Source organism: Nilaparvata lugens, chromosome 12, assembly GCF_014356525.2.
Source record: "Nilaparvata lugens isolate BPH chromosome 12, ASM1435652v1, whole genome shotgun sequence".
Classification (NCBI taxonomy): domain Eukaryota; kingdom Metazoa; phylum Arthropoda; class Insecta; order Hemiptera; family Delphacidae; genus Nilaparvata; species Nilaparvata lugens.
The window spans coordinates 26,696,389-26,719,757 of NC_052515.1; the positions used below are offsets into that span (position 1 = coordinate 26,696,389).

Sequence of the window (23,369 nt, forward strand, 5' to 3'; positions counted from 1 at the left end):
TCCAAATTTCAAGTCATTCCGTTAATTGAGAGATGAGATATCGTGTACACAGACGCACATATACTCATACACACACAAACACACACACCCACACACACATACATACAGACCAATACCCAAAAACCACTTTTTTGGACTCAGGGAACCTTGAAACGTATAGAAATTTAGAAATTTGGGTACCTTAATTTTTTTCGGAAAGCAATACTTTCCTTACCTATGGTAATAGGGCAAGGAAAGTAAAAATTAATTAACGCCATGCTTAGCCAATTATATATATTTTGGAGTCAGTTCTATGTTTCGATGATAAGAGACTGATTTTTCTGTTATTATAGTCTACTGTTCTCTGGATAAATAAAATCTTTTCCATTTTATTTTTTCTATTCATTCCATGCTACAGAGCACGGCATAGTTTGATAGTTATGATAATAGTTTCATTGAGCCAACATAATCAAGGCTTTAATTATTACAAGTTTACAAGAATAAAAGCAATTGCAGTTTCAACTCTTTGTACCAGCATACTTAGCCTACATTGAACCAGCATAAACAAGGCTTCAATTATTACAAGTTCACAAATACGAGCAGTTGCAGTTTTACCTCATTGGGAAATCCCCAAGAATTCATTAGGCTTGAAGACTTTGTTTTTCAAACAGTCATTTGCCAAGTCCACCTTGCAATCAGCCCCGACACTGCCATAATCGTTACGATGAACCTAATTTGCGCCAAGAATAGCTAAACGTTTGCTTTAGCCTGCAAGTGAGCTGGGAGACCTTCGAAAATGCGAGGAGACATTTTGGCGCGCGAATATTGTCCTCTAGCAGCGGCCATTTGCATTTAGATTGAGTAATTAAAACTGCCTACTTTGTAGTTTTCAGCCCAAAGCCCTGTGCAAATGTTTGATCCTTCTCACGACACCAAACAGCGCTAGATTAAAAGATACAATTCTAGACGCGTTTTATTGGCGCTTCAAAACTTTCTTTCCGGCCAATTACACCTTAATTTAGGGCAATGTTTTGTTAGGGCTACGTTTTTCTCTTGTTTGGTTCGGAATGGGGCACTCAAGATTGGTTGGTTGTATTTCTAACATTTGAGAAAGTACCTAACACCGTTTTTGGCCGAGCGAAGTGAGGTCTAAGATTCCAGTCAACGGTTTGGCATTTCTCTTAATGTTTAAATGTTTATATGTTGCGCATTTACGGCGAAACGCGGTAATAGATTTTCATGAAATTTGACAGGTATGTTCCATTTTTAATTGCGCGTCGACGTATATACAAGGTTTTTGGAAATTTTGAATTTCAAGTATAATATAAAAGGAAAATGGAGCCTCCTTCATACGCCAATATTAGAGAAAAAATCATACTATAGAATTATTCATCATAAATCAGCTGACAAGTGATTACACAGATGTGTGGAGAAGCCAGTCTATTGCTGTATTTCCATAAGGTCTATAGTTTCAATCAGGTACTTGTGGATGAGAATACTGCGTGAGGTCTACTGTTCACAGAACTATTAGTATAGATGGAATTTTAGGCTATACAGATGGATAAGCTGTAGGGGAAGTTAGATTAACGAGAAGTAAGACAATTAGGATATGGCCCACACAACACACAAAGTTTCAGACACATTATCAGACTAGCTGTCAGGCTCGCTTCGCTCGCCATATCCGTTTAGCCAAGGGGCTCCGACTGGATCGCCCAAAAAAGAAATCAGCGGGCACGCTTCGCTCGCCTGCATGTAGACCTCTGCGGAACCTCTACACCGAATTTGAACGTTTTATGTCAATTTGAGAAAACGTAGATAAACGCTGGTCAAAACACCTGTTACTATATCGGCGTATCTTTGGCAAACAAAATTCTTCCACCTCAGCTAAACCTGTGTACTGAATTTTTTTAAATATATTTCCATCAATTATTGAAAAAGGTGAGAAAACGCAGAAAAGCTGAGAAAAACGTTGGAAAAACGCTAATTTTGGGCGTATCTTTGGCGTTATTTCAAATTAGCTCCAACACAACATTATTACACCCCAGCTGAGCTTCCGTAGTAAATTCGAACATTTTCTGTTCATTTGTTCTCGATAAAGCTGAGAAAACGCTAAAAAAAACCCTGGAAAAACGCAGAATTTGGGCGTATCTTTGGCGTTATTTCAAATTCCTTCTAACACAACATTATTACACCCTAGCTTAGCTTCTGTACTAAATTTGAACAATTTCTGTTCATTTGTTTTCGATAAAGCTGAGAAAACGCTAAAAAACCCTGGAAAAACGCAGAATTTGGGCGTAACTTTGGATTTTTTTCCAAATCCGTTCTTAGTGCGCCTCTAAAGGGCCAACTGAACATACCTACCAAATTTTAACGTTTTTGGTTCGGTAGATATTTAGTTCTGCGAGTGAGTGAGTGAGTGAGTGAGTGAGTGAGTCAGTCAGTCAGTCAGTCAGTCAGTGCCATTTCGCTTTTATATTTATAGATATTATGTTTCAATTTTATCTATAATATAATAAAGGAGAAATTTGGCTTATACACGTACAGAATATGAAATTCACGAATGACGCATCATCACGTCTCAACTACTGGACTTACTTACTTGAAATTTCGGATATGGATTCTTAATTTACCGAGGATGGTTGTAGGCCTATTTTCAATTCTTCAAGATTTCAGTAGGACAAGTTTTTAATTAGTCCTTGTGGAGCACGGGTTACCTGCTAGTCTAAAATATACATTTATGAGATAATTTTTTGCAGCTATGCATCATACCGTATACATATTAGAAGCAGAACACCGAAATGATAATATTGATTTCTCATTGGCAATATTATCGTAAACACCATGTTACTTTCAGCTTTTAATTGCAGGCGTCATTAATCATGAATAATAATAGTATGATTTCCTTATTCTTTAATATCATCCTTAATATGTAAAATTCCAAAAAAACTCTATATAGGTATATCGACGCGCAATTGAAAAATAAACATATTTGTTAAATTGCATGGAAATCTACTGCCGCATTTCGCCGTAACATACATAAGAACAAAAGGAGAAATGCCAAAAAACGACTTGAATCTTTGACCTCACTTCGCTCAGTCAAAATTGTCCAATGAGAAATTGTTCAATCAAAATTTCCAAAATCCTCACCAACCTTTAGACTACATACGTCATCCTCCATTAAAAAAATCAGCATTCAGCTAAACCTAAATCAATTGACGCTTTGACTGTAAATCAATATCTCCTATGTATACTAACAGATAGAGGCTAATCATTGTTTGAGTAAAAAAATTCCCTCTACTACATTCGATTGATTTTGTTACTCAAATATAATCGTATACTATTAAACGAGCAATTTCGGTTTATATGTTCAGATGTTTGGATGTTTATATAAATCTGTAGCCTATGTGACCGGATCTCAAAAACGGCTCTAACAAATCTCTCGAAATTTCTAACAAAGTAGGTTTATTATATGAAAATTCCATTGCACTATAGGTCTCAACCCTGGGATAACTCGCTGAAGGACATTAAAAGAGTTTCCTTAAAAGGATAAATTACGTCCTTGGAAAAACAGCTGGAAATTTTGTTGTCTGTCTATATCTTAATGAGAGTGAACGAGTGCATGTGTGGGATTATCCAGCTGATCTCACGAAATTAAAAATTCAGCGTGAGAAACTTATTTTCGTTTATCTTTTTTTAAAAAAACATGTTCACTTCAGAAAGTCCAAAATAGTAACTAGATGCTGTTAGTGTAGAATAGTACATAGTATATTAACAAATATTGTAGCAAACATAGTATATTCTAAATCGAATTCATAGTATAACTATTTGTTTGTTTTCTGAAGTGTGAATGAATTGTTATTTTTATGAGTGATAGTAGCTTAACCTAGATTTTGATTTGGACTGTAGATAAATTTGAAAAAGGACAGTTTTGGGCTTAAGCCTGTTGTGCCTTCTCATATAACTGTAAAAATAATTGTACGACTGAAAAAGTTAATAAATAAATATAAACTATAAATTCAATCTTCCGTTACAAATTTTCTATGCTCTTACACTCCAGAGCGAAGTTCGGTCCCCCGATATTCATTATTATCCATGTATGGATGGACAAAGACCTTTGTGTTGGTGTGATTATTGAAGTGAAAAAAATATGTTTGTATAAATGAGAATAGTTAATCAAAAACAAATTATATAGTGTAATAATATTGTAAAACAGAGCTGAAGGATTTAGTACTTTTAAATGTATTTCAGTTTTTAAGAAATAATAGATTGAAGTTAATGGTTAGTCCAAGTGACTAGTTTTAATAAAAAGAATTATTATCCATACTTATTATGGAAAATGAGTTCTGAACAAAAATGAGTCAAATTATTGAACTGAACTACTCAAGTAGGTGTGTCATTCAACTTGAAACATGAAATGGTTGGCAACACTGGTCCATTATCGTCCCACTACTGGGATATTTCATTCATCAACAAGCCTGCTTCAATGATCGGGCTATACCGGTACTTGACACAATTTCTGTACTGAATCTCTTATCTAGAATTCATAGATACACCTACACATGCCCTTCACAAGAATATCTCCAATCATTCTTGTCATAATTTACGAACTACGAATGGATTTATTGTTAGTGTTAACTGGAAACTATTGAAGTGAAATATCTTTGTAACTAACTGTGAATAATTTAATTGTAATACTGTATTATAATCTCCTACTAATTGTGAGTAATTGTGATATAATCTTTAACCAAGTATCTGAATTACTGCGTCTTGAAATTCCAATACTCTTCGAAATGTGCAGTTCAACCTCAATCGCTAAATTTAAAGAACGCTTTCTTCTAGCATCAGAAAATGGATTCAGCTACGATTGTGAATTCATTGTTGGGCCTGAAAAAAAAGTATTTGAAGGACACAAAATGTTTTTTTCGCTGGCTAGTGAAGTGTTCAGAGCAATGTTCTACGGTGACCTGAAGGAAGACAACGCTGTCAAAATTGAAGATTTGGATGCTGACGGATTTGAAGCCATGAAGTATTTCATCTATACAGGTGAGGTGAATTTTTCGTCAACAATGCAAGCTCTATTAACCTACATTGCCGCTCGAAAGTATCTCATAACTGCACTCACCAAGCAATGCATTGTGTATATTGAAAAAAATATTAAACCATCTGAGGTATTAGAAGTCTACGAGTATTGTGAAGCAAATAATATTTCGGGGTTCGAAGATTTATGCTTGAGAATGATTGAAGAGGAAACTTATAAAATAGTAGATTGTGACTCTTTCCCAATGGCCAAAATTGAAACAATCCAATTGATTTTGAAGTCTCGACGTTTAAAATTAGAATCAGAACTCAATGTGTTTAAACTCTTCGAAAAATGGGCTCTTGCTAAGGCAGCACAGGAAAATATTAGCGATGAGGAGTTGGCAACTAGCTTTGAGAGCTTGAAGAAGTACATTCGATTTTTAAAAATCAGCAACAACGATTTCGAATCACATATTGAACAGTCACTGCTTCTTACACAAAAAGAGAAACAAGCTATTCAGAGTAATCTGTTGGAATCAGACTCGAAGCCTTTGCCTGAGAGTCTTTCAGTGGTACAACAGCAACGCATCTTTCTTCCCATTTATGGTGTAGGATCAGAAGGATATAAATATACTATAAATTATGCTTATACAGTTGGTCAATACAATAATGTAAACAATAAAACAAAAATCAGCATTCCGTTACGTTATCGTTTTAATACTGGATTTGAATTCAGTTTAACACAAGAAGCAGAAAATTTTCTAAGCTTGTTCGTTCAACCTGATTACATGAATTCTAAACCTATTTACATAATGAAATCGAAAGTTTCAGTACTGGCACAAGACGAACGTGATGATCTAACCTTCATCAATGAATGTAGAATAATGACAATTGACGAAGGCTACAAGGTATTATTTGCAGAAATTAATTTAGATGAATTGAAAACCAATAATTTTCTAAAAAGAGATAATAAGGTAGTAACGATGATCCAAGTGAAATTCAACATAACCCAAAAATGTTGCTGAGGTTAATGTAATTAGGTTAATGCACATTGTAATGAGGCTTATGTAATTTATTATTCAAATTTCAATAAGTTACCCCCCCCCCATAAATAATAACTCAGATTAGTTTAGTATTCTCACAAATAATATGCACATGATGTAATTAACTTGGTAGGTACCCTACATTTTAATAAATTATTTTCATTTGAGTTTTTATCTAGTAACCATAATAGCAAAACATATTTCTGCTTGTTTATATAATTCATTGGAAGAATCTATAACAATAATTGCATGAAACATTAACATTTCAGTATCATTAACGTATTCCTTAAGCTGGGTTTACACCAAAGTTATTAACAAAATATGTTAATCATTTAATCCTTATAAAATATTAGATTGAACGGAACTTGACAAACACATATGTTCATCATGTGTATGATAAGTTATGTTCAATCTACCTAGAATATATCAGGATTAAGTTATTAACATTTCGTTAATAACTTTGGTGTAAACCAAAGACTTTAAAGAGATATAGACCCACAATGCGTATGTCTTCCCAATGATAGCTCTTACTTGAAATTGAAGGCCGCCATTGGGGTATTTTAGCACGAGATATTATATCTATATAATGTGTAATATTATAGATTACAAAGGCATTGGTATGTGATAATCGTATAGGTTGCCCCCCCAATGGCCGATTTCAATTCCAAGTACGACACTAGCGCTGCATGTAAGTCTGTTATGCATCTTTAAGGTCTTTGGTGTAAACGCAGCTTTAGTGATATTGAAATGTTAATCTTTCATGCAATTGTTATTAATTCTTCCAATGAATCATATTAAAAAGCTGAAATTTGTTTTTCTCTTATAATTCCTAGATAAAACCAAAATGAAAATAATTTATTAAAATGTAGGGTACCTACCAAGTTAATTAGGTACATCATGTGCATATTATTTGTGAGAATACTTGTTCTTACGAAGATACTCATATATGAAGTCATAGGAATTAAAATATATTTTGCAATTGAGGTTTCAAATGAATAGTTCATGAATTATAATGGACAATAGTTTTTTTAATCCATTGCAAGAAAAAATTGAAAGTTTATTCAATTATTTTTAAGTTTTCAACACATTACTACAGTGGAGTGTTTGTATTAATTTCCTACACTAACATTCTAAATTATAAATTTTCTGTCATTATTTTGTGACCAAAATTTGTGTTTAAAAGTGCTGGAATCATAACCTCTTTTGGACAAACTTTTAATCAAAATTCGGGAATGTAATAGTAAGGGCTATAAGCCTGTTTCTTCATTTCCAATCATTTTATGTTTATGTGTTTATGTCTCTATGGAATAAATAAATAAATGAATGAGAAACTGAATGTAATAATATCTATAAGTTTTGATGAGGCAAAATGTCAAAGAATTGAATATTATAATAATCCAATTTTATAATAACTTACAATAATTCTGACCTACTTTTCTCCTACTTTCTATTCATTCTTTGTAAGAGAGCTCAATTGAATATACGCATTAAAGTATTTCTTTGAAAATGATTTCTGTTTATCTATTCCCATTTTTATCAACTTCCAGCTAAGTTACAGAATTCCTGTATCAGGTAATGGGAATTTTGATGGGTTTATTGACTCTACATGAGCGTAGCATGACAGTTGCTTGGCTACACGCAAAACTTCAACGGCAGACAGAGTCTGGTACTCAATATCATGCTAATTCATGAACGCTCTGTTCTGTGTGAACATTTTCTGAATTCAGTAGCCTACATTGAATTCAGTACATTTCCTGAATTCAGTACATTGAATTCAGTAGGCTACTATTCCTGAATTCAGTACATTAGTACTGAATTCAGAAAATGTTAACACAGAGAGCGTTCAAGCTTATAGCTATGAATATCATTAATATATTCATTTTCACACACCCTTATTGACAGGTAAGGTGTTAACAAAAAACAGATCAAAATAATGCTGAGCATCTGAAGTGTTTCATTCCAAAGAAGTCCATCCCTCACAAATAGGTTGTTGAAGAATCTGAATTAATATAGAAATTTCACATCTATAATAGTGCTTACAAGTTTATAATAGGCTTAAGTTTATAATAGGTTTTTAATTTTACAAGTTTATAGGTTTATAGTTTATAATAGTATATAAGTCTGGCAGAAAGGATCTGATTGATAACTATCGTCCGATCTCCCTGCTGTCAGTCTTCGCAAAGGTTTTTGAGCGTGTTTTGTATGGTGAGATTTTGTGTTACTCCCGTCCTCTGATATCGGACTGTCAACATGGGTTTCTCCCTGGAAGGTCTGTGGTCACCAATTTGATGGAGTTCACTATGGATGTTTCGAGGGTAATGGATTCTGGAGGTGAGGTTGATGTCATTTACACAGACTATGCAAAAGCATTTGATCGTGTTGATCAGGGAGCACTGTTGAGGAGACTTGATGATTTGGGTTTTTGTGTGCAACTCGTGAATCTTTTCAGAAGTTACTTATTCCATCGTACCAATTATGTTATGGTCAGGTGTTCTAGATCAACACCCTTTTTTAGCACTTCAGGAGTTCCACAGGGGAGTGTACTCGGTCCTCTTTTATTCCTTCTATTGATCAATGAACTGCCTCTCCAGTTAAAGAAAGCAAAATGTTTGATCTTTGCTGATGACGTCAAGCTCTACATGGAGATTACTAACTCCAATGATTGTAATTTGTTGCAGCAAGATCTTGACAGATTGGCTAGATGGTCTTCTATCAATGGACTTGACTTGAATGTTAGGAAGTGTAAGTGTATCTCATTCTCTAGAAAAAATTTGAAGATGAACTTTTCTTATGAAGTACATGGTATGAATCTGGAAAGAGTCGATACATGTAAGGATTTGGGTGTAATCTTTGATAGCTGTCTCAGGTTCTCAGTGCACATAGACTATAGCATAGCTAGAGCCAATAAAATGCTAGGTTTTGTTATGAGGAATACAGCTAACTTCAATAACCTTGATGCAATATGTACTGTTTATGTGTCATTGGTCCGGAGTGTGTTGGAATATTGCTCTGTGATTTGGAACCCTTATACTGATTTGTGTACTCATGGTCTTGAGGTGGTTGAGAATAAGTTTTTGAGGTTTCTCTATTACAAGCGCTTCGGCCAATCCTGTCCTTTGGGGTTTCCTACAGACCGTTTGAGAGGTACCTTTCACTTTGTATCATTGAGATTACGACGGGAGAGAGACTCATTGATTTTCGTGCATGGTCTGTTAAGGGGTCGATTTTCTTCTCCTTCGCTGCTCTCATTGATCAGGTTCCATGTTCCTGCGTTCAATTCCAGAGATCATCCCACCTTTGATATTATCAGATGTAGAACGGTCAGTGGTTACAATGCTCCCCTGTTTAGGTCTCTTCGATTATACAATAGGCTTAATAATGCATTAGATTTTTTTGATTCAGACAGTGTGTTCAGGCGGGACTTGGATAAGATTTATGTTTGTTGAGTTTTGTCTTTTTTTTTTCTTTCCTATGTATTACATAATATATTAGTGTTTTTATTTATAAGTTTCATATTTGCTAAGTTTCCATAATTCTCTTTTCTTTGTTTCTTTTTTCTTTTCTTCTTGAATTCTTCAGTATTAGTTACATACTTAGTTCTTCTTCTTTTATCTGCTATACTATAAGTTTCATATTTGCAAGGTTTTCTATTATTTTTTTTTGTATTTTGTTTTTTCTAAAACTCAATAGTATATTAGTTGAGTTATTCTATTTTCATTTTAATTTATTGTATTTTCAAATTGTATGCTCAATGTGTGTTATGAGGGCAATAATGGGATTCAGTTCCTGGTGCCCTCGAATATGTAAATTTTCAAATAAATAAATAATATTTCAAGATACTTTTTTCCATTGCAAAACAATATTTTCACAAAAATCAAATCAAATTTAACAGTCGTAAAATGATGTCATCCGAACGAAATCAATACAAAGATTTTCAATAATCGAATCGAATGAAACGCCGTATTACAGTGGTTGAGTTCTATAGAGTTTTTGTGAAACTCGTTGCAACTGATGTAAAACTTTCACCTTCTGTAGATAAATTACTTTGATTTTCATCCAAAAAATTGCTAAACACTTGAAGATAATTTAGTCACAAGATACTTGAACCTTGAGATAACTCAACGATAACAAGGTACTTGGACTAACTCCTATTTAAAAACCTTGATACAGTTGTCTAATCACGATAACTTTTCCAAACTATGCAGAAAATTAGAATTGGTTGCAATGTAGAAATAATCCTATTGAATTTATCAAATCTGATATAGGCCTACTTCAAATTTGATTATCACATTGGTTCCCAGAATCATGTTGTTCTATCTCAAATACACGTTGTTGATAGTGGGCTGATTGCTCAACTCTAGAAAAGGAACGATTATTATTACTACTGTATGGTTGATTAATAAACCAAATCAGAGATTCAATAAAATTAACCAAATTATAAGAAAAAACAACTGTTATAAACCAATATTCATGTACGGTAGCGTCAATGACAAGAAATAGCTTGTTGATATTGTAATCTTCATGGAAATGTAATTTCAGAATTAATTTTAATCTTGAACAAAAATATGAATTTTTGAATCTGTTACCAGAATTCCAAGTCAAGGCATGAAAATTGGATAATACTAGTAGGTAATTCTTGTTTCTAGAATGGTAGAAATGGCGACCCGGCATCATCATACCTAGACATTTTCTCACTAAGAATCATGTAAGTCTCAAAGTATAACTTACTCACTGAAATCACTTATTACCCCAATCCTCATTGATTGTCTCATCTAAACTCGATTCACTCATTTCTCCAACTAAATCTGTTTCTTTGTCTTGCAACAATAAACGTGCCTCAAGCGGAACCATAAGCTCCTACATCACATTTGATTTCAATTGATGGAAATGAGAATTGGGGTTTTGTATCGGAAGCCTAGTGGAGGGAGCTCAGGTGACGTCACGTTTTGAAGGGCCGTGATGATGTTATACCCTTTGTCATCATAATCAACATCATGTAGGCTACTCTGGGGTCGAGTCTGTACCCAGAAATATTGTTCAAGCTTTGGTAGGAACACAATAAAGCCAAACAATGCAACAAGACAGCCTTGTTTGAGGTATTGTTGCTAATAGGCTATCGAGCATGTTAACTTTCGCTCTTGTCATGGGTTGGAGCTTGGAATAGATGGTTAAGTCACGAGAGAAAGCATGTAATAATATATTTCGATATAATAGAAAATATTATTATTAGAGTTATAATTATTACAAATTGTTGACTACATTATCCTATTATATTAATTTCTGTATATCTGTTTATATTTTTATATCTGGTTATTTTTATTTTTTTATAACTGGTTATTTATGTTCAACGGATCTCGTAAACGGCTCTAACGATTTTCACGAAATTTGGAACATAGTAGGTTTATAATATAAAATTTCTATTGCACTAGGTCTCATCCTTGAGAAAACTCGCTGAACGACATTAAAAGGATAATTCATCCTTGGCTGAAACAGCTGAGACTTTCTTCGTCTGTGGATACTAAGAAGTGAGCGAGGTATTCTGTGGAAAATCAAAATATCGCATCCCTGAAATTCATAAGCTGACGTATAGCCAGCTGTAAAATATGAGCACGATCATTTTAGAGAATTGTGTTCTGTTTATCAATAAAATAGTAGTTCTGTGAACAGTAGACCTCGCGCAGTTTTAAACCAATATTCATGTACGGTAGCGTCAATGACAAGAAATAGCTTGTTGATATTGTAATCTTCATGGAAATGTAATTTCAGAATTAATTTTAATCTTGAACAAAAATATGAATTTTTGAATCTGTTACCAGAATTCCAAGTCAAGGCATGAAAATTGGATAATACTAGTAGGTAATTCTTGTTTCTAGAATGGTAGAAATGGCGACCCGGCATCATCATACCTAGACATTTTCTCACTAAGAATCATGTAAGTCTCAAAGTATAACTTACTCACTGAAATCACTTATTACCCCAATCCTCATTGATTGTCTCATCTAAACTCGATTCACTCATTTCTCCAACTAAAGCTGTTTCTTTGTCTTGCAACAATAAACGTGCCTCAAGCGGAACCATAAGCTCCTACATCACATTTGATTTCAATTGATGGAAATGAGAATTGGGGTTTTGTATCGGAAGCCTAGTGGAGGGAGCTCAGGTGACGTCACGTTTTGAAGGGCCGTGATGATGTTATACCCTTTGTCATCATAATCAACATCATGTAGGCTACTCTGGGGTCGAGTCTGTACCCAGAAATATTGTTCAAGCTTTGGTAGGAACACAATAAAGCCAAACAATGCAACAAGACAGCCTTGTTTGAGGTAATTGTTGCTAATAGGCTATCGAGCATGTTAACTTTCGCTCTTGTCATGGGTTGGAGCTTGGAATAGATGGTTAAGTCACGAGAGAAAGCATGTAATAATATATTTCGATATAATAGAAAATATTATTATTAGAGTTATAATTATTACAAATTGTTGACTACATTATCCTATTATATTAATTTCTGTATATCTGTTTATATTTTTATATCTGGTTATTTTTATTTTTTTATAACTGGTTATTTATGTTCAACGGATCTCGTAAACGGCTCTAACGATTTTCACGAAATTTGGAACATAGTAGGTTTATAATATAAAATTTCTATTGCACTAGGTCTCATCCTTGAGAAAACTCTCTGAACGACATTAAAAGGATAATTCATCCTTGGCTGAAACAGCTGAGACTTTCTAGGTCTGTGGATACTAAAAAGTGAGCGAGGTATTCTGTGGAAAATCAAAATATCGCATCCCTGAAATTCATAAGCTGACGTATAGCCAGCTGTAAAATATGAGCACGATCATTTTAGAGAATTGTGTTCTGTTTATCAATAAAATAGTAGTTCTGTGAACAGTAGACCTCGCTCAGTTTTAAACCACAGCCTACTCTTATACTGTCCATCAGAGTAATCCTGTCTGTATGTCGTGTCGGCGAGATATTGGTGTGAAAACGGCTAATGGCTGTTGGGGTTGGTGTATCAAAAATGCTAACATCAAAAGCTAATCTACTTCAAGACATACTGGCAACAGGACAGCCCGAGTTCAAAGCAGAGGAAGTTCGAGAGACAATACTATGTTATTTTAGTTATTAATTACACGATCAATAGTTCATTTAATAGTGCATGAAAATTGCATTCAATGAGGCATGCAATTAATAGTCTACACAGCTGCTGATTTTTTACCAAGTTACATTGAGATATTGAATTGCATGCATTTTATAATCCACTCGACAGCTGATCTATGATGAAAAATACTATAGTCTGATTTTTACTCTGATATTGGCGTACGTATGAAGGAGGCTCCTTTTTCCTTTTATATTGTACTTGAAATGGAAAATTTCCAAAAAACCTTGTATATACGTCGACGCGCAATTTAAAAAGGAACATACCTGTCAATTTTCATGGAAATCTATTACCGCGTTTCGCCGTAAATGCGCAACATATAAACATTTAAACATTAATAGAAATGCCAAACTGTCGACTTGAATCTTAGACCTAACTTCGCTCGGTCGATAAAAATAACGAGCGAAGCTCGGTGCCCCGATACGGTATGAAAACAATAGAGTTATTCTCAAATAATCTCTTGAAAAAAACTTGATGTTTAGTCTATTCTAAACCATAAAACACTCCCCAAACTCATGAATTAGATTAAAATGAAATGATATTTGAATTCTTTAAAACATTTTCTTCAAAAATGTTACGATAACGGGCATCAATATGAACTAGAGAATGAATAAATGAATAAAAATTGAAAGGCGTAATTCCTGTTTTTGAATAAGATTATTTTCAACAACAAACTGAATTCCACCAGTGATTGAGAACTACCAGTTTAACAGATGTAGGTTCATTAGTACATCATTAATAATTCTATTATTTTGTATTTCCAGTTGACCGAGTCAAAGTTTTATAAAACTTGATCATTGTTACTTGAAAAATGTTTCTTATACAACATAGATAAAAAATTATAAGCAAGAGAGGATTGCATCCCTGGTTGCATCAAGCTACTCGATACTTTGAACTTGAATAAATCTACATAAATTGATCTGAAATAACCATAGCTCACTTATGGATTGACGTAGGCCCTATTGCTTTTAATGTTTCAAGAACTTGTTCCAATGAAATCATCAGTGCGTATTCGATAGTTTCAAGAGTTGAAGTTGTGCAATTATAGTTCCAGGATGGATTACAACATATTTTTCATTTTTGTAGCCGTATTTGGACTTCAAGATTCTGAGGTGGTAAGTATCAATAAGTTGAAATTTTTTTGTTTGAATAAATTCACATCTTCCATATCATACAACTCATATTTAAGAAGTAAGAATAGTAACTTTAATAATGAGGGAACAGGTACCGCTTAAAGCGACCACACTTTCTAAGTTTTGATTTCAGATCGACTGAATTAAGCTACGTTTACACCGAAGTTAATAACACAAGTTTTCAACATTTTTGTTACTAACTGATGTTAATTACAAAAGTCACATCATATTGAGCTGCATTTACACCGGAGTTAATAACACGAGTTATTAACAAAAGTTATCAACTTGACTGAATCGACAAAAATTAATAACTCGTGTTTTTAACAGAAAACGAGATTTATGTTAACAAGATTCATGTTATCCATCGAGAGTCGGTAAAGATCAAAGGAAATGTGTTAAGCTGCGTTTACACCGGAGTTAATAACACAAGTTTTTAACATTTTTGTTATCAACTAATGTTAATTACAAAAGTTGATAAAATCATGGTGAGTTGCGTTTACACCGGAGTTGATCACATGAGTTATTAATAAAAAGTTGTCAACTTGACTGAATCGACAAAAAATTATCTTGAAAAAAGTTGATAACTCGTGTTTTCAACAGAAAATTCCTTGTTATTAACAAGATTTTTGTTATCCATCGAGAGTCGGTAACTTTTGTTAACAACAGGTTTCTATCTTCCCCGCAAGCCCCTCGCCAAGCTTCCCTACCCAACATCTACAGCTGTTCCCTAATAACTACAGCTGCATACGAAACACGTGACAAAGTTATTAACTTTTGTTGAGAACAAAACTAGCAGCTGAAAGAAAATGTTATCAACATAAGTTAAGAACTTTTGTTATCAACTCTGGTGTAAACGCCCTATAATTAGTTTACATTAGATCAGATAAAGATGTTAATGATCACACCTGTTCCAATTTAAAGTATTTTGAAGACAATTTTTTACTTTCCTTGCCCTATTACCATAGGTAATGAAAGTATTGCTTTCCGAAAAAAATCAAGGTACCCCAATTTCTAAATTTCTATACGTTTCAAGGTCCCCTGAGTCCAAAAAACTGGTTTTTGGGTATTGGTCTGTATCGGTGTGTGTGTGTGTGTGTGTGTGTGTGTGTGTGTGTGTGTGTGTGTGGTGTGTGTGTGTGTGTGTGTGTGGTGTGTGTGTGTGTGTGTGTGTGTGTGTGTGTATGAGTGTATGTGCGTCTGTGTACACGATATCTCATCTCCCAATTAACGGAATGACTTGAAATTTGAAACTTAAGGTCCTATCACTATAAGGATCCGACACGAACAATTTCGATCAAATGCAATTCAAGATGGCGGCTAAAATGGCGAGAATGTTGTCAAAAACAGGGTTTTTCGTGATTTTCTCGGAAACGGCTCCAACGATTTTGATCAAATTCATACCTAAAATAGTCATCGATAAGCTCTATCAACTGCCACAAGTCCCATATCTGTGAAAATTTCAGGAGCTCCGCCCCATCAATGCAAGGTTCGATTTTAGATTCCCAATTATCAGGCTTCAGATACAATTTAAACAAAAAAAAAATCAAGTGGAGTAGATTAAGCATGAAAATCTCTACAATTAATTTTCAGTAACATTTTCACCTAAAATTGAAAATAAGCTTTAAATTCGAGAAAATGTGATTATTCAATTGCAAATTATTGTTGATTCTATTAAATCATTCACTATGAAGAGATAGCAGATCTCATGTGTGTCTCCAGCGTTATTGCCTTGTCACCAGCTGGCTCAAATCTTTGATGCGCGGGAACACTAGCGTAATCAATTTTCATAACGGCAAGGAAAGTTGTGTGAGTGTGCCACACCAGATTTTTTGCTTTTTATTCCGGCTATTATATCATATGAATAGTCTCATTAAATGAAATCATATGGAAGTCAATTATATTGGTAACAAGATCTTGTTAATAACAATGAATTTTCTGTTAAAAACACCAGTTATTAACTTTTGTTGAGAGGAATTTTTTGACGATTCAGTCAAGTTAATAACTTTTTGCTAATAACTCGTGTTATTAACTCCGGTGTAAACGCAGCTTTAATGTGGTAGTTCTCATTTATTCCAACGTTTTGACATGAAACACATTTTTCATTTGGTGGAGTTAGGCTGCGTTTACACCAAAGTTAATAACAACATGTTAATAACTTAATTCTTATAGATTCTGTTAGATTGAACATAACTTATCATATACATGATAAACATATTATGTTTGTGTCAAGTTCCGTTCAATCTAATAGAATCTATAAGGATTAAGTTATTAACATTTTGTTAATAATTTGGTGTAAACCCAGCTTTAGAGATTTTTTTGTCCTCTCTATCAGTTGACCTTGCCCCTACCTAGTATTATATTATAATATGTAATATTTTATATATATATATATATATATATATATATATATATATATATATATATGCGTATGGTGCAAGCAGAAAAATACAAGGATACACTATCTAAACATAATACATCTAACAAGAATAGAACAGAAAAATCAGTAAGCTAAAATAGATATATAATAAGGAGATCAATTACTGAAATAAGACAATTGAATAAGTGGAGCGATTTAGGCTCTCCTTTAGAGAGGGTTTTCGTTCGACATTATAAACTTGGGCCATGTTGCAGACATCCATGATGCTCCCGGGAATGCGTTATCCAGGCATGATGATGGGTCGCCCCATGGGGATGACTCCATATGGAGTTCCACGTCCCATGGGAGTTATGCCCATGACTCCCAGGATTCCAGGGATGGTTGGAGGGGGTTTACTCCCTGCCAATCCGATGCTAGGGGTGGGGATGGCAACCGGAGGAGCCGTCATGTCGACAGCGTCCGGACCCGGAGTGTCTCCTGCAATGACCCCTTATTGGCTCCCCCAATATTGGTCCAAAGAAGTCATGCAAATTAGGGTAGGTGTCTAATGCTTGTATTTGTATTACAGTATTAATAATTGGGCTGAAACAATATGCTTTGACAAAAACTGTTTATTTCCAAAATTGTTTTATCAACTAGTAGTTCTGTGAACAGTAGACCTCACGCAGTTTTCTCATCCACAAGTATCTGGTGTCACCTGTTCACCGGCTTCCCCAGACATCTGTGTAATGCATGCAATGAATAATGCATTTGTCAGCTGATTGATTATGAATAATTCAATAGTCTTATTAATCCTATCATCAGAGTAGATGATAATATAATATAATATATCACTATATTATCATATTAAATTATATTATATATCATTATATTATAGTGATATCGGAGTATGGAGGGAATTCCTATTTCCCTCATATCACCCTTAAAATGCAAAATTCCAAAAAAAAATCTTGTATACATCGACGTGCCGTTAAAAAAGGAATATTCCTGCCAAATCTCATAGAATTCTTTCAACGCGTTAGGCCGTAAATGCGTTACATACAGACAAAAGAAAATCTGAGTTAAAACATAGAAATCACTGCGTTCGGTCAATAATCCAAAATTAAGTTACAATGATACTATTACAGTATTAGTAATTGGGGTGAAACAACAGGCTTTGACGAAAGCTGTTCTTTTCCAAAATTTTCATATTAATCATCTAAAATTAAGTTGTGCTTTTTACTTCTCACAATTCCTTTTCAATTGTGAGCTTAATTATTCATGAAACACCGTAGTAATTTATCATTGAAAACCAAATCAAATAAGAATATTTCACTGAATTATCATTGATAATTGGAGAAAATTGAGTTTTTTGAAGAAATTTGTAACTACAGAAGAGAAACTAAAACTATGATAACAGATTCCTCCATTGTATAATTAAGTTTGTAGAGTGAATATTGATGTTGTGGAACTTTTCATAATTGGAGAGACTTGAAATGTTGTCAAAAAATCCACTTCATTTTTAAAAAATGTTATTTCTCTTTCGTGTGGAGCTGATGATGTGTGAGCAGACACGAAAGCATGCTCCTGTAAAATATTAATTTTTATTCAAATAAAGTGGATTTCTGAACAACATTTTAAGTCTCTTCCATTGAATGCTTAGTTACTGAGTTATTCTGCGATTGCATTATCATAAAACTCACAATATCAACAAACTGTTTCATTTTTCACTTTTCTGTTATTAAATATAACGACTAGTTATATAACGACTCTCAAAACTACTAGTTTGACTGCTAGTCGTTCTATTATTTAATAACAGAAAAGTGATAATTAATAGTAAGCAGTTTGTCGTGGAAAACAACATGGAAGATTGCTATTTCTAGTTATTATCTCGCTACATGAATATCGGTTTATAATAGTCGTTCAATTTTCCCTAATAATTTGGTTAATTTCTGTGAATCTCTGAGTTAGTTTATTAATCTCTTTAAATCAACATACAGTAATATTATAATCGTTCTTTTTTAGAATTCCCCATTACTGGATTATCAGCTAACATCGCTCAACAACGATTTTTTGATATTCAACGGCATGATCCCGGAAAGCAATCTGGTAATCAAATTTCAAGATACATTCGATTTGAGAAATTCCATAATTATAATTATTTATATTTTGTAACTAACTCTTCTACTTCTTCTTCTTCTTCTTCTTCTTCTCCTTCTTCCACTTCTTTATTCCTTCTTCTCTAATTTTCTGAGTCGTTAGTTTGCAAAAGTTAACGTGATTAAAATTTCCAAGATTTATTCAATTTGACATGGAACATAGTACTTGTTTGATTAAATTCCAAATAATTTAGAAAAATTATTAACATTAGGAACTGGCAATATTTTGTTATTTCTTCTTCCCAGTATGAAGAAATACCAAGCCTAGTTGGAATTCCAAAAGCCTCATTTGAGAAACTAGAAGACACTTTATGGCAGACACTACTTTTTGGGCCACTCTGTATCTAGCACAAGGAATTTTGCATGGAAAATTGGTTCTGGACTTCTCTTTTGTACCCAAATAATATATCAAAAAATTATAACTACAATATGAATTGCATGCACCAATGTAGTCTATATAGTTACTGGACTATAGGGCCATTGGCAGATGCACAGACTGCACAATTTCGGCACCAGTTCTTGACATCCTCTTTTGAATTTGGCCAGTAGAACCTCTCTAGTACCTTCTCCAGGGTCTTGTACACTCCAAAGCTAGGAATGTGGGAGCATCACGAGGGTTGCTACTGTCTTCAGGAGGAAGTTTAGAAGAGAGGCCACATCTATAGCTTTATTATGATTATCTATATTATATAAAAGCGAAATGGCTACCGGACCAAAAACGTTCAAATTTGGTAGGTATGTTCAGTTGGCCCTTCAGAGGCGCACTAAGAACGGATTTGGAAACATTTCCAAATATACGCCCAAAATCTGCGTTTTTCCAGCTTTGTTTAGCGTTTTCTCAGCTTTATCGAGAACAAATGAATAGAAAATGTTCAAATTAAGTACAGAAGCTGAGCAAGGGAATAATAATGTTGTGTAAGAAGGAATTTGAAATAATGCCAAAGCAAAGATACGCCCAAAATTAGAGTTTTATTGCGTTTTCTCAGTTCTTTCATCAAGTAATAGACAGAAAATGTTCAAATTTGGTACAGAGGTTTACCTAGGGTCTAAAAATTTTGTGATGAGGTGACTTTAATATTTCATCAGAGATAGCCACAAAATCAGCGTTTTTCTCAGCTTTTCTGCATTTTCTCTGTACTTTGACTTTCTGATGGAATGAAGCATGCTCAAATGAAAAATGCAGGCGAGCGAAACGTGCCCGCTGATCTAATTTTTGGACGATCCAGTCGGGGGTAGCCAGGGGGCGGATCCCCCTGGCTAGATGGATATGGCGAGCGAAGCGACGGCTATTTATATTCATGGAAGTATAAATCGTACTTCTTTTGAGCCCTATTTGTTTTACAAATTTTATTATTTATACAATTTTATTAATAGGTCAACTAACTTATATTGATAGCATTCCAACTTTCTTTTACAGAACTTGGCAGACATTGACAGAGAACTCACAGAATTAAACAATCTGTTCCTTGATTATTGGTTCATGAACATGAACAAGGATCAAAAAAGACCTCACAGGTTACATTCTTCCTCCAGCTCGTCCTCTACCTCTAGCTCGGCCTCTACCCCTGGCTCGTCCACGACCTCTAGCTCGGCCTCTACCTCTAGCTCAGTTACTAGTTCAGATGCTAGTGACTCAGGATCTGATACAAGTAGACCCAGCAGATCAGTTAGTAGTCCTGAAGTTAATAAGAAGAAACACAGGAGACATTGAATGGATCACCCAGTAACCAAACTCCAATTTACGACGCTCTTAAACGGAATTTCAATTGTTCAAATTATCTGTCAACGGTTTAATGTTAATGTACTGGTAGCCTATTCGACATGGTTTAAACAGAGAATGATCGGAAAGTCACGCATATCAATACGTACATCATAAGATAATGAAGTAGTGAAATGTTTTTTCTAAACTTTATTCATTATTAGTACATGCAAACACAATAATTACTTAAAACAATAAAAACACAAATACTCGAAATTGCTGCATTTTTCAGTTATTCATGCATGAACTCTTTTTATCATAATTTGATTGTATGGTATCATATGTTGTGGTATTTCTCCTTAATTGAAAGAAACTGTTTATAGCATAATTTTCATGATAAGGTATATATTTTTCAGAGATTCTCTGTAATATTGAAAGTTTATTCTTTTATCATTCTTGAGGATTTTCAAGATTTATTAATTTTTTTTTGTTGATTTATGGATGTGTTTTTCAGTGATGAACATGATGATATTATTTTAAATATGACTAATCAATATCAATACTAGAGAAAAATTGAACCAATATTATACTGAGAAAATTATACTTTAAGACTGTTTTTATTCTGTGTAAAAATATGTTCTAATATCAGAGTTTTAAAATTTTTGAAAAATGGTAGAAGTAAATTCAAAGGTGTTCCTGATTTAAAACATATTAATTCAGTAATATCAATAACCAAGATTGATCTATACTCTCAGATTCATTTATAAAATAGCATTATAGTACTCTTTTTACTTTCCTTGCCCTATTACCATAGGTAAGGAAAGTATTGCTTTCCAAAAAAATTTAAGGTACCCTAATTTCATGTTTTCTATACGTTTCAAGGTCCCCTGAGTCCAAAAACATGATTTTTGGGTGTTGGTCTGTGTGTGTGTGTGTGTGTGTGTGTATGTGTGTGTGTATGTGTGTGTGTGTGTGTGTATGTGTGTATGTCTGTGAACACGATTACTCCATTCCTAATCCACCGATTGACTTGAAATTTTAAACTTAAGGTCCTTATACCATGAGGATCCGACAATAAGAAATTCAACAAAATTCAATTCAAGATGGCGGAAAAAATGGCGGATAATTACTAAAAAACCATGTTTTTCACGTTTTTCTCGAAAACGGCTCTAACGATTTTCCTCAAATTTATACCATGGATAGCTATTCATAAGCCCTATCAACTGGCATGAGTCTCATTTCTGGAAAAATTTCAGGAGCTCTGTAATATTCTTGAGAAAAATGGCGGATAATGACTAAAAAACCATGTTTTCACGGTTTTCTTGAAAACGGCTCTAACGATTTCCTTCAAATTTATACCATGGATAGCAATTCATAAGCCCTATCAAATGACATGAGTTTTTTTTCTGGGAAAATTGCAGGAGCTCCGTAATATTCTTGAGAAAAATGGCGGATAATTACTAAAAAACCATGCTTTTCACGATTTTCTCAAAATTGACTTGATCGATTTCTTTCAAATTCATACCCTGTATAGTTATTTATCAGTTCTATCAACTGGCATGAGTCTCCTTTCTGGGTAACCAAAGGGGGGGTCCACCCCATCCTTGGGAAATGGACTTAGTAACCTCCTTCTCGTGCATGAGGTAGGTAGGTAGCGCAGTTCATAAAAAGAACTCACTCATAGTCGAGATATTTCATCTGTAGAGCAGCTGTTTTGACGACTTTAAAAAAATGACGACTAAAAAAATCATTGAATTTCACAATTCACACAAAGAAAAAGTACTCTGAAAACAATTATATATATATAAAGAAGTCTGATCGTAGTTTCAAATATGAGCAAGGAAAGTTGTGTGAGTGTACCACACCAGATTTTTTTTAAATTAATATAAAATAATAAATTGAAAACACAAATTGAAACTAGGCTACTAGCTTCAATGTTCCACATCATCTTCAGGTTTTAAAAATAAAAATAAAACTAATACATTAAAACTAGTAGTTTTAATTTGTGTTTTTAATCTATTATTTTATATTTATTTAAAAAGGGTACTACAATTCTATTTTATAAATCAAAATGAGTAGCCCGGAATGCATACATCTCAAATTTATATTAGTTGTGTAGTTCAAATTCAAGTAACATAGTTTCATTCACGAATTGTATGTATATTTAGTAATGGTGGTGGGTTTTAGAATAAGCTTTTCACATTATATTTATATGTGAATGAATAAATATTAATGCATGAACATGATTATTGATTCAAACTTCCTAGACCATCTTATCATAATATTGTGATCCCCCCGTAATTTTCATGGATGTTTTGCAACCAATCTATAAATATGATACTTGTGTTAGGTATATAATTCAATAGGTTGACATTTTTCAAATAATGCAATTTTTAATGAAAAAAATCAACTTTATGCCGTAAATATTTTTTCGACTCCGATAAAATGTTTTTTTCGAATACTGTGATTCTAACTTAACTCATTACATCACGATAAATTGATTTGATGTGAACATTTCAAATTGAAAAAACAAGAACTGGGGGGAAACATTCCAATTGTGAGTTCTAATGTTAGGCTACCATGATTACAATCTTCAGTTAGAGAATATTATTGTATTAAATTGAGAACTCCAGGATAATATACCAGGTCAATACTAGAGAAATTATATAATACTATTATAATACTATTATAATATTATTATAATACTATTATAAAATTAAATAATACTAGTAGAAGAAATTGAAGTCTTTAATGTTGTTTTCCATCTCAAACTGCTTAATATTAAATCACTTCCTTGTTATTTCAAATAAATCGACCAG

At 33.5% G+C, this 23,369-nt stretch overlaps 1 protein-coding gene across 3 annotated transcripts; it reads left to right on the forward strand.

Annotated features, from left to right (window-relative positions):
* The first annotated feature begins 4,562 nt into the window (after nt 1–4,562).
* On the forward strand, nt 4,563–22,791 carry LOC111057734 (putative uncharacterized protein DDB_G0277255). 3 transcript variants are annotated; one of them, XM_022345195.2, is made up of 5 exons: nt 4,563–5,022; nt 14,252–14,318; nt 16,968–17,249; nt 18,718–18,801; nt 20,269–22,791. In XM_022345195.2, exons 2-5 carry the CDS (start codon nt 14,259–14,261, stop codon nt 20,560–20,562), a joined length of 720 nt encoding a protein of 239 aa, XP_022200887.2. In that variant the 5' UTR covers nt 4,563–5,022; nt 14,252–14,258; the 3' UTR covers nt 20,563–22,791. The 3 variants fall into 3 exon arrangements, with proteins under 3 accessions (XP_022200887.2, XP_039295209.1, XP_039295210.1); XM_039439275.1 differs by lacking the exon at nt 14,252–14,318 and having other exon boundaries at nt 4,581–5,022; nt 20,269–21,320; XM_039439276.1 differs by lacking the exon at nt 18,718–18,801 and having other exon boundaries at nt 4,895–5,022; nt 20,269–21,430.
* Nucleotides 22,792–23,369: the final 578 nt, after the last annotated feature.